Source organism: Ovis canadensis, chromosome 7, assembly GCF_042477335.2.
Source record: "Ovis canadensis isolate MfBH-ARS-UI-01 breed Bighorn chromosome 7, ARS-UI_OviCan_v2, whole genome shotgun sequence".
Lineage (NCBI taxonomy): Eukaryota > Metazoa > Chordata > Mammalia > Artiodactyla > Bovidae > Ovis > Ovis canadensis.
Window position 1 is genome coordinate 13,559,992 of NC_091251.1, and position 12,856 is coordinate 13,572,847.

The 12,856-nt window shown below is 47.1% G+C and overlaps 1 protein-coding gene across 1 annotated transcript in view; it reads left to right on the forward strand.

Annotated features, from left to right (window-relative positions):
• The first annotated feature begins 1,294 nt into the window (after positions 1 to 1,294).
• REEP5 (receptor accessory protein 5) overlaps positions 1,295 to 12,856 on the forward strand; it is a 49,342-nt gene continuing 37,780 nt past the window's right edge. Inside the window, exons 1-2 of the mRNA XM_069595257.1 lie at positions 1,295 to 1,587; positions 2,572 to 2,665. Of these exons, the coding sequence (XP_069451358.1) occupies positions 1,470 to 1,587; positions 2,572 to 2,665 (212 nt within the window). The 5' untranslated portion in view covers positions 1,295 to 1,469. The remainder of the gene's footprint in view (positions 1,588 to 2,571; positions 2,666 to 12,856) is intronic.

The following is a 12,856-nucleotide window of genomic DNA, read 5'->3' on the forward strand; positions in this document are numbered from 1 at the left end:
GACCTGGGGAAGAAAAGAGGAAGGCGAATTAGCATAAAAGAAAAAGCCTGAGAGTGGGCAAAGAAGTGGAAGGCAGTACTGTAAAGTCAGTTTGAAAGAGGGTGAAGAGAGAATGTTGGGGGCCGGTGAATGCTATCCTAAGGAGTGGCAGCTCTGGTCTGCAAGGGATGGGGAGCCTTTGAAGCTTAAGCAGCAAGGAAAACTCTGCAGCAGGGTACAGATCACAGGAGTCAAAAAGACTACTTTCAAAGGGAGTGGCTCCCACCATAAAGCATCTGCCTGCAATGAGGGAGACCCAGGTTCGATTCCTGGGTGGGGAAAGTCCCCTAGAGAAGGAAATGGCAATCCACTCCAGCACTCTTGCCTGAAAAATCCCATGGATGGAGGAGCCTGATAGGCTACAGTCCATGGGGTCGCAGAGTCGGACACGACTGAGCGATTTCACTTCACTTCACTTCCTTTATTAACATGGGCGAGCCATAATAAGAGCTTATATTTAGGTGGATGAAGAGCAGGAGCTGGACCTTCTGAAGGAAGAAAAACGAAGTCCTTCCTACCCTAATAAGACTTGGAGCTATTTTCTCCAGAGTAATCTTGCTTCTAGGCAAGAACGGGGCTTCCCTGATGGCTCAGGAGTTTAATCCTCGAGTCAGGAAGATCCCCTGGAGTAGGAAATCACAACTCACTCCGGTATTCTTGCCTGGGAAATTCCTGTGGACAGAGGAGCCTGGCGGGCTACAGTCCATAGGGTCGCAAAGAGTCGGACACGACTGAGCGACTAGGCAACCACAAGGCAAGCAAACGTTACTACCTCTGAGGCTAGGAACATTTCCGTGGTATCGGAGATCAAGCGAATGCCAAGCCCCCCATGAAATGGTTTACGTTGTGCAGTGCTTTTCTTGGAAATGGTGTCCCCAGAGCAGGATGTCTTGTTTCAAGGGTCTTTTCAAAAAGGCTGTTACTTGTAAAGTAAGAAAAGCTATGCCGAGTACCGGCCATGAAAGCAAAAGCAAGTCTGCAGTCAAACGGTTCTTGGGGGATGGTCGTGCATTTCCATTTTTAAGTGGAAAATGTGTTCGTGGATATAACACAGCAGTGTAGGTCCATCAAACCAGTCCCCCTACTTTGTAGGTGGCAGCAACACGGCCGCCTGCCTCCACGTTCCTTCTGTCCTTCTGTCCAGTCCGATTTCTGCACGGGGCTCACTCAGTTCGCAGAGGTGGGGGCGGAGGGCCGGCCGCGGGGCAGGGAGCCGCGGGCGCCGGGCCGCCGCCCAGGGTGTGGCGCCGGGCGCGGCGCCCGGCGGCGAGAGGGGCGGGCGGCGGGCGGGGCGGAGCCGGGCTGCAGCGGGGCTGCGCAGAGCCGCCCGGGACGCGTCAGTCGCCCGCCCCGCCGCCCCGGCGCAGTCACCCCGCTCTGCAGCCGCCGGCACCAGGAGCTGCGCCGAGCGGAGCGCGACGGCCCCCGCCATGTCTGCAGCCATGAGGCAGAGGTTCGACCAGTTCCTTCACCAGAAGAACTGCATGACTGACCTCCTGGCCAAGATCGAGGCCAAGACCGGCGTGAGCCGGAGCGTCGTCGCGCTCGGTGAGTGCAGGGCCGGCGCCCGCGGGGTCCTGCTCCGCCCGGCCCGGGGCAGCTGTCTCATCCGCGGCCGCGCAGGCCCGCGGGGACCGCGGGGTCGGTGACAGATGCGGGCGAGCGGCGGGCACCTTCGGGGGCGGGACTGGCTGCCCGGACAGGCCGCAGCCGGCCGGTGAAGGGGCGCCCGCGGCGCCGGGCGCGGGGACCGCCGGCGCTGACGTGTCTGCCCCGCGGCCGGACGCCAGGCGCAGGGCTGGCGCAGCGGCGGGGCGCAGGGCTGGCGCGGGGCTGGCGCGGGGCTGGCGCGGGGCGCAGGGCTGGCGCGGGGCTGGCGCGGGGCTGGCGCGGGGCGCGGGGCTGGCGCGGGGCTGGCGCAGGGCTGGCGCGGGGCTGGCGCGGGGCTGGCGCAGGGCTGGCGCGGGGCTGGCGCGGGGCGCAGGGCTGGCGCGGGGCTGGCGCGGGGCTGGCGCGGGGCGCGGGGCTGGCGCGGGGCTGGCGCGGGGCTGGCGCAGGGCTGGCGCGGGGCGCGGGGCTGGCGCAGGGCTGGCGCGGGGCTGGCGCGGGGCGCAGGGCTGGCGCGGGGCCGGCGCAGGGCTGGCGCGGGGCGCAGGGCTGGCGCGGGGCGGCGCGGTGCCCGCGGCGGAGCGCCGGGTGCCTCCAGGCTCGGGGCCCGGGAGTGGTGTCCCCGCGGGAGCGGAGGGGCTGCGGGCCGGCCAGGGACTCCCGACTTCTCTGGACCCTCGGGAAAGGAAAGCAACGGCTCCTCCAGCTGGTGTGCCCCTCGAGGGGAGGATGGTGGAAGGAAGGGCACGAATAGGGGGCCTGCCGGGTATCCTCAGACCCGAGGCAAAGCCCTGCGAAGGCGCTGGCCCTGCCGTGGCGCGGTTTGTTTTCCTCCATCGCCTCGAACGAGCCCAGCCGTACGCTGTGGGCGGGGGCTGCGGCTGCAGTGTGCCGCCCGACCCACTTCTGTCCTCGTGTCTCCAGGTGTCATCGGCCTGCTGGCTTTGTACCTGGTGTTCGGTTATGGAGCCTCTCTCCTCTGCAACCTGATAGGATTTGGTTACCCAGCCTACGTCTCGTAAGTGACTCCCCCAGCAAATGTCCCTTCCTCCCCTTCCCCCATCCAAAGTGGTCCCAGTTACATCACATCCCCATTTTCCTGGGAGAGTGGTCAAAGGACCAGAGAGGAGTAACTCACCGCTTAAGGTTACACATTTTAGAGGCTTAACTTGACGTCTGATCTGATGACTAGCCAAAATGTATGTTTCATCAGCTTATAGTAGCAGGGTGTGTGCCTTCTAACAGCCCCACAAATGAAAGGTATAACAAAGTGGACCTTTACTTTTGGAGAGATCTCACCGGGTACAGAGAGTGGATTATTGTTGTATTAGTTGCTAAGTCATGTCTGGTTCTTTGCAGCCCCATGGACTGTAGCCCACCAGGCTCCTCCTCCATGGGATTCTCCAGGCAAGAATACTGGAGTGGGTTGCCATTTCCTTCTCCAGGGGATCTTCCTCTACCAGCGATGGAACCCACCTCTCCTTCACTGGCAGGCAAATTCTTTACCACTGAGCCTCCAGGGAAACTCGGAGAGAGAGTAGATTCCTTCTGCCTAATAATTATTTAAATGTTCATTGCACCTTATATTTATGTACACTAGTAAAACCCCATCAGTTAGAGCTTCCTTAATTCAGATTTACTCTACAGTGTGTTTAATTTAAAAATATTGTCCAATTTCATTTTTTCCCATTCATTGAAATAGGAATTATTCTTCCCCTTAAATGAATTTTGTTTTACTCTACAGCTGTTCCTGAGAACTCTGATGGGTTTTACTTTCATTGAGTTGGTCTCTACAACTTTCCTCAACCATAAGGATAAAAATAAAGGAAAAAACTTTCAGCTGGAAGACTAAGACACCAATAACACATGATTACACCTTTGTCTATCATAGACCTGGCTAGAATTTAATATGTGACTAGAAAGTGGAAATGTGTTTTAGGAAAATGTTAGTTCTGACTTGAACAGTGAAATCAAAATTACCTAAGTAGTAGTTACTGAATTAGTCAGGTACAGACACTTAGTGGCTCCAGAAAATCTAGCTACAGATAGGCTACTACTTGGTGTGAATTTGGAGATCCTCCCCAGCATTGGAGAAGGAAATGGCAACCCACTCAAGTGTTCTTGCCTGGAGAATCCCGTGGACAGAGGAGCCTGGTGGGCTGCCGTCTGTGGGGTTGCACAGAGTCAGACACAACTGAAATGACTTAGCAGCAGCAGCAGCAGCACCTCCACCATTATCTGCTAAAGTACCACACATATTGTTTGTGTATGCCAAACGGTGAAGACCGACCAGAAAAACTGGATTGACTTTCAGATCAATGAAAAAGTTATCTCCTGTGCATGCTCAGTTGAGTCCTGCTCTTTGTGGCCCCATGGACTGTAGCCCGCCAGCCTCCTCTATCCATGGAATTTTTCCAGGCAAGGATACTGGAAAGGCTTGCCATTTCTTCCTCCGGAGGATCTTCCCGACTTAGGGACCAACCCTCATCTCTGGGGAACCCTTTTGTAAGGTTTATAAAAGCTGCTTGAGTTGTTTTAAACTAGCAGAGACTATGGCTCTTTAAAAATACCACAGAGCTTAAAAAATGTTGTCTCCACATCAGTGCCGTTTGATGTATGATCTGTGAGAACCATAACCTAGTCTGTTGGTGAGATGAGATCATTGGTATAGGCTTTAGAAAAGTAAAGATCTGTTTCTCGATAGGGTGTGTAGGCCTGTGTATGTGGAAGTGGATGTGACTAAAGGCAAGCAGAGCTTGGACAAGCTTTTCCTTGGCCTACTGGATTAGTTCTAGCCATTTTTAAAGTCATATTTTAAAGTAATTTCAAGTGACTCAATTTCAGTTTTATCATTTGTTTAAAGTCATTTTTTTTATTCATTTTCTACATAGTCCATTGAGAATTATTGGCCCTTTTTATTTAGAAGAAGCTAAATGTTCCTGTTTATTGCTAGGAATTCTTTGAAATGGTAGACATGATCATGTTTCTGAGGTAAGTGGGCTTTATATATTTTAGAATTTCTCTATTCATCAAGTAGACACACTTTATTTTCTTTTCTAAGTACTCTGAGGCAAAGTGACATTTGTAGTACATTTTAATAGGAATGATGAGTATTAGAAATCTAATAAAGGGGTTTTAATGACTTAAATAAAAATTCAGGGAAGAATTGATGAGTACCTACATCTATTACTATTTATTCATAGGATGTTTCCTTTTGGTAGACCCAACTCTTACTTTTAAAATGAACATTGTTGTTCAGTCACTAAATCGGTATATGACTCTTTGTGACCCCGTGGACTACAGCACGTCAGGCTTCCTTGTCCTTCACTATCTCACAGAATTTGCTCGAAGTCATGTTCATTGAGTTGGTGACGCCATCCAACCATCTCATCCTCTGTCACCCCCTTCTCTTCCTGCCTTCAATCTTTCCTGGCTCTAGGGTCTTTTCCAATGAGTCAGCTCTTTGCCTCAGGTGGCCAAAGTATTGGAGCTTCAGCATCAGTCCTTCCAGTGAATATTCAGGGTTGATTTCCTTTAGGATTGACTGATTTGAACTTGCTGTCTAAGGGACTCTCATTTAAAATGAATACAGGATTGTGTTCATTAAGTGAAGGTTGGTCTCAGTGGGTGCTTAGATTTTTCCCTAAAACAGTGCTTTTCAGCCTTGACTGCCCACTGGAAGTATCTCAGGAGCCTTAAAAATCACTGATTCCTAGGCCCTGCCCCTGAAGATTATGATGTAATTACTGTCAGATGCAACCTGGGTTTTGGAATTATTAAAGGAGTCTCATTTTTAAAGGTCATGCTGAGAAGCCCCAGTATAAAGCAGCAGCGTAGCTTGTGCTTATTATACTTGAAGAGGGAGATTGAAGGGGTGGAAGAATGGCCTGCAGACCCTGGGGAGGGTCTAGAGGCCCACCTGGCCTCTGCTTTGTGAAAGAGATTCAAGGAGACGTGGGATTGTATGCACAGTAAAGCATACAGACCCCCAGTTAGGAAACATTTCAGGCAGTCACTGTTCCATTAGCCTAATGAAGTCTATTCATTGCTTAAGCAATGTGACGGTATAACTGTCAGAAAGAAAGTCCTTGAAAATGGTGTGATGAGTAGCACCTCAATCAGCGTTACTGAAGATGTGATCTGCCATCACTCTAATTGTTCTTGTCTGTTGGAATTCTTGCCAGCCAGAGTGTAGTTTTTTTTTTTTTTTTTAAATACAGGCTCATCTAGTAATATTAAGCAAACACCAAATGCTATCCATGCACCATGGCAGCATCTCAGATACACAGTGACTAAGGCGGACATACTCCCTATCTGTGCTCGGAGAGACTACAGAGTAAACTGCAATAAATAGTAAAATAGTGACCGTGTCCTCCACAGAGCACCCGCAGGGAGCTGGGGGAGAGGTTAACAGGAGGGGCCCCCTGGAGATTACTCATCTGAGCTGCTATTGGAGTTAAGACTTGATGGATGGGAAGGTGCCAGCGGAGAGCAGACCCTGGAGGAGGAAGCAATGTGCGCCAGGCCCTGGAGGCACTGGTGCACTGGGAGCTCTGAGAGCGAAGAGGGGCGGAGGAGGGCCAGGCATGGCTACTGGCTGACACGTCCAGTGTGCAGTTTATTTCGGGTAGTTGTGGGGAACTTGCATGTTTTCTGACTGCCTTGGATGGGTTCAAGATAAGAGGTGACGTGAAGATTTACATTCTCAAGGTCATTCTGGCTGCTGTGATCTCTGGAAGGAATTGGTGATCCCGCCAAACTATTGCTAACCCCTTCCTTTCTCACCTTACCGTGTTCACTCCTGCCGCTTCATCTCCTTGGGCCATCAGATTGTGCTATTTAATGGTCCCTGTTGGGTGGCCAACAATGGTCAAGCTTGGTTGACCAAGAGGCTGCAGGGTACAGAAATAAAATTTGGCAAACTTATCTGTCTTCTCAGCTTTTCTCATGACTCACTACCTTGGGAAATCTGTGGGTGGGGCTGAGGTGCCCCTGGCTTCCTGCCAGGTCTTGGCGGTGTATTGGAGCCAAAGACAGCTAGAGGCCTGGCCAGCCCTCCAGGCAGCAGAACCAGCTTGTTATCAGGAGGCCCCTTCCTACTGGTTACTCTTATTTTCTGTGGAGATAATTTCCCTTTGAGAGCAGGAGCTTTATCCTCTTCCTCTATGTTTCCAGACTTTTTGGCCACCCTATATAGGCAGTTTGAAGTGTCATCCAGCCTTCTCATTATCAAGAGCTGTTGACAGAAGGACTTCAATCTCCCTACTTCCTTCTATTACTGATAAGAGAAAGCAGACTACTGGATAGTCATAGGAAACTTTATTACCACAGTGGACCTGCCCCTCCCCCATTTTTTGCTGAGATAGAAGTCTCACGCAACCCTTTTAAAGTATACAAATTTAGCGGTTAGTATATTTATAAAGTTTTGCAACCATTGCAACTACCTATTTCTAGGATGGGTTCATCACCCCAAAAGGAAGCCCTCTACCTCTTAGCAGTCATCCCTCCTTTCTTCTACACTCCAGTCCTCAGCAATCACCAGCCTGCTTTCTGTCTGTATGGATTTGCCTGTTCTGGACATTTCATACAAACCAAATCATATCTTATGTAGCTGTTTGTTTGTTTCTGGGGTGGCCCTGCATTTATTAACAAGTCTTTCTGAGAGACCTCTCAGGAGTGTATACTATGCTGAAGCATCAAAGTTGGAGCTGAGACCCAAGATAACCTCCTCCCAGTAGTCCTGGAATGTGGTGGCTGTTCTTGACTCTGCTTTTTTATTCAAGTGGAATAGGAGGGAAAGCCTAATGGCTTTGTTTTCTGTTTTTGTCTTTGTCCTGAAGATAAGGGAAAGGAGGAAGGCTTGCTTTCTGTACAACCCAGCAAACTTTTTGCTTGAAATTCTATTAAAACATCTATTGCTTTTCCTCTTTTTTATTTAATATTTTTGTTAAGGATCAGGTGGCCACCTTCCTGGGACTATCAGAGTTGGGCCTTAGTGATCAAACGGGTAGTCTGATCATCAACACTTTTCAAAAGATCCCGGGAAAGAGAGAGTTTAGAAGGTTCTCCAAGGTCACACAGAGGCTAGGCTTGGTCTGGAGCCCTCAGTTAAGTGCATAGGAATGTGAAAGCACATTCAGGCATATTTTAGCACCATGCTTGAGAAGATAATAGATGCTCTGAGTCCAGCATTTTAATGTCTATATTTAATCTGATGTTTGGCAACATTTTTCAAATCTCATACCCACTCTGGTGATGTGTCATTTTACCTTCTGTGTGTCCTCACCAGCCCGATTGAAGCTTTTGTCATCAGTACAAGGAGTGTTACTGCTTTTAGCTCTTTGTGGGCCTGTTGAATAACTGTGTGACACTTAATTTAATAAACACTTAAATATCTCTGTTTAAGTGCTTTACAAATATAGCTCATTTAATCCTCATGACAGCCCTGTGATATAGGTATTACAATCATTCCTGTTTTACAGATGAGGAAACAGAGAAACAGAAGTAATTTGATTATGGTCTCACAACAGTGGATGATTAAACTGATATTTTAGCCTAGGGAGTCTGGCTGCAGAGTCCATATTTTAAACTTCTGTTATATTGCTTCCCATATGGCCCTTTAAGTGTTCCACAGATGCCAGAACTTTCCATAGGGATGAAAATTAATTGTTGATATAACTTTTTCTTTATCCATTTGACACTGTCAATGCAAATACATCAACTTCATGTAGTATGTTTCTCAAGGTACTGCCGTTCCAAATCATATCTGCACACAGTAATTTGCAGTGTTTTATACCTGTTGATTAGAATATATTACTAACAAGTTCTTTCTCTTGTCCGATGTGATGTAGCATTGATTTATGATGGCAGCACTATACATCATTATATGCAGAGACCTCTATTTTAACTGTGCACACCCAGATGGCACACTGGATCAGGTCTTCTGAGCAAATGCAGCTTGCCTTCAGTTCTTTGTCAGGAGGCAGCACATCTCAGGGAGGCAGCACATCACATGTTTGGGGATGATCTGTATGAAGTCTTATCCTTCTCCATCAGAGGGCAGACAAACTGAAAACCACAGTCACAGAAAACTAACCAATCTAATCACTTTGACCACAGCCTTGTCTAACTCAGTGAAACTATGAGCCATGCTGTGTAGGGCCACCCAAGATGGATGGGTCATGGTGGAGAGTTCTGACAGAATATGGTCCACTGGAGAAGGGAATGGCAAACTACTTCAGTATTCTTGCCTTGAGAACCCCAGGAACAGTATGAAAAGGCAAAAAGGCAAAAAGATGAACTCCCCAGGTCAGTTGGTACCCAATATACTACTGGAGATAAGAGGAGAAATAAGTTCAGAAATAATGGAGAGATGGAGCCAAAGCAAAAACAACACCCAGTTGTGGATGTGACCGGTGATAAAAGCAAGGTCCGATACTGTAAAGAGCAGTATTGCATAGGAACCTGGAATGTTAGGTCCATGAATCAAGGCAAATTGGAAGTGATCAAACAGGAGATGGCAAGAGTGAACTTTAACATTTTAGCAATCAGAGAACTAAAATGGACTGGAATGGCTGAATTTAACTCAGATGACCATGATATCTACTACTGTGGGCAAGAATCCCTTAGAAGAAATGTCATAGTCAACAAAAGAGTCCAAAATGCAGTACTTGGGTACAGTCTCAAAAACAAAGGCATGATCTCTGTTCATTTCCATGGCAAACCATTCAATATCACGGTAATCCAAATCTATGCCCAACCAGTAATGCTGAAGAAGCTGAAGTTGAACGGTTCTTTGAAGACCTACAAGACTTTCTAGAATTAACACCCCAAAAAACTGTCCATTTCACTATAAGGGACTGGAATGCAAAAGTAGGAAGTCAAGAAACACCCAGAGGAACAGGAAAATTTGGCCTTGGAGTATGGAATGAAGCAGGGCGAAGGCTAAAAGAGTTTTGCCAAGAGAACACACTGATCATTGCAAACACCCTCTTGCAGCAACACAAGAGAAGGCTCTATGCATGGACATCACCAGATGGTCAATACCAAAATTAGACTGATTATATTCTTTGCATCCAAAGATGGAGAAGCTCTATACTGTCAGCAAAAACAAGACTGGGAGCTGACTGTGGCTCAAATCATGAACTCCTTATTACCAAATTCAGACTTAAATTGAAGAAAGTAGGGAAAACCACTAGACCATTCAAGTATGACCTAAATCAAATCCCTAAGAGTTATACAGTGGAAGTGAGAAATGGATTTAAGGAACTAGATCTGATAGACAGAGTGCCTGATGAACTGTGGCCTAATGTTTGTGACATTGTACAGGAGACAGGGATCAAGACTATACCCAAGAAAAAGAAATGCAAAAAAGCAAAATAGCTGTCTGAGGAGGCTTACAAATAGCTGTGAAAAGAAGAGAAGCGAAAAGCAAAGGAGAAAAGGAAATGTACCCATTTGAATGCAGAGTTCCAAAGAATAGCAAGGAGAGATAAGAAAGCCTTCCTCAGCTATCAGTGCAAAGAAATAGAGGAAAACTGACTGAGAAAGACTAGAGATGTCTTCAAGAAAATTAGAGATAACCAAGGGAAAATTTCATGCAAAGATGGGCTCAATAAAGGACAGAAATGGTATGGAACTAACAGAGGCAGAAGATATTAAGAAGAGGTGGCAAGAACACACAGAAGAACTGTACAAAAAAGATATTCACGACCCAGATAATCATGATGTGATCACTTACCTAGAGCCAGACATCCTGGAATGTGAAGTCAAGTGGGCCTTAGGAAGCATCACTACGAACAAAGCTAGTGGAGGTGATGGAATTCCAGTTGAGCTATTTCAAATCCTAAAAGATGATGCTGTGAAAGTGTTGCACTCAAAATGCCAGCAAATTTGGAAAACTCAGCAGTGGCCACAGGACTGGAAAAGGTCAGTTTTCATTTCCTTCCCTAAGAAAGGCAATACCAAAGAATGCTCAAACTACCGCACAATTGTACTCATCTCACACGCTAGTAAAGTAATGCTCAAAATTGTCCAAGTGAGTCTTCAACAGTATGTAAACCATGAACTTCCAGATGTTCAAGTGGATTTAGAAAAGGCAGAGGAACCAGAGATAAAATTGCCAACATCTGTGGGATCATCAAAAAAGCAAGAGAGTTCCAGAAAAACATCTATTTCTGTTTTATTGACTATACCAAAGCCTTTGACTGTGTGGATCACAATAAACTCTGGAAAATTCTGAAAGAGGTGGGAATACCAGACCACCTGACCTGCCTCTTGAGAAATCTATATGCAGGTCAGGAAGCAACAGTTAGAACTGGACATGGAACACCAGACTGGTTCCAAATAGGAAAAGGAGTACATCAAGGCTGTATATTGTCACCCTGCTTACTTAACTTATATGCAGAGTACATCATGAGAAATGCTGGGCTGGAAGAAACACAAGCTGGAATCAAGATTGCTGGGAGAAATATCAATAACCTCAGATATGCAGATGACACCACCCTTATGGCAGAAAGTGAAGAAGAACTAAAGAACCTCTTGATGAATATGAAAGAGGAGAGTGAAAAACTTGGCTTAAAGCTCAACATTCAGAAAACGAAGATCATGGCATCCGGTCCCATCACTTCATGGGAAATAGATGGGGAAACAGTGGAAACAGTGACAGACTTTATTTTTTTGGGCTCCAAAATCACTGCAGATGGTGATTGCAGCCATGAAATTAAAATACGCTTACTCCTTGGGAGAAAAATTATGACCAATCTAGACAGCATATTAAAAAGCAAAGACATATCTTTGCCAACAAAGTTCTGTCTAGTCAAAGGTATGGTTTTTCCCGTTGTCGTGTAGGGATGTGAGAGTTGGACTATAAAGAAAGCTGAGCACCAAAGAATTGATGGTTTTGTTCTGTGGGGTTGGAGAAGACTCTTGCGAGTCCCTTGGACTGCAAGAAGATCCAACCAGTCCATCCTAAAGGAGAGCAGTCCTGAATATTCATTGGAAGGACTGATGCTGAAGCTGAGACTCCAATCCTTTGGCCACCTCATGTGAAGAGCTGACTCATTTGAACAGACCCTGATGCTGGGAAAGATTGAAGGTGAGAGGAGAAGGGGACAACAGAGGATGAGATGGTTGGATGGCATCACTGACTCAATGGACATGAGTTTGAGTAAACTCTGGGTGTTGTTGATGGACAGGGAGGCCTGGCGTGCTGCAGTCCATGGGGTCGCAAAGAGTTGGACAGAACTGAGGGACTGAACTGAACCAAACTGTATGAAGTCAGATTGGAAAAGGGGATGGTGAAGGGGAATACAGTCAGAATAACTACCAGCGTTGTACTATAATCAATCACAAGTGAAAGCTAGAGTATCTTTGCAGACAGTACACAGCAGATAACACGAGGAAAGGTAGGCTAAAAAGGGTTGAAGTCTAGTTAGTTACAGTCTGCAGTGGCAGACTCCTGAACAGACTCCTCCCAGAGGGGGGTTTAGGAAGGTCGCCGTGGTGTGGCTGACAGTTCTGAATCACTCTTTGTCTCACGAGAGCAAGTCTTCTGAACCAGAGCTAGGCTTCCCTAATGGTGCTAGAGGATGTGTATTTGTGGTTTTCTCATAGACTTATTAGTAAGGGATGTGTTTGTTTTCCTGTGTTTTTTATAGAACTTCCCTTTACATTCATGAGCACTTGGGAGCAGATATATTTTCCACTCAGCTGCTCTGTCCCCATTACACCTGCTTTTCTCTCTGCAACTGTGTGCTCCTCGTTAGGAGAGCTGCAGGGCAGGGCGGCGCATGCCCGCACTTTCCTTCTCTGGCCTACGGGGTGCTTGGACCAGAAATACAACTGACAGTCTGTAAATGTGGCCTTAAGCACCACTGAGGTCGTAAAGTTTACGTTTGTCGGCCGTTTGCTGGTTGTTTTCACTTTGTATTATGGTTAGTATGACTGAGCTATTTTAAGATGAAGGAGTTACGGAGAAAACTGTAACACTAATAAATTATCCTATAGCCACCTGTGACTCTTTTATAGATAATTACAGCCAGTATTTTGGTTATGTTTTTGTTTTTTTCCTTTTACCTGTGTCGTAGAGAAGAAAAGGTTTTGAGGAGCAAATAAGATGAATGATTTGAATGAATTGTTCATAATGTAGTTTCTGGGCTCTGAAGCAGTTGTGGAGGGAGACTTCATTCCAGACTCTGTTCTGGAGTGT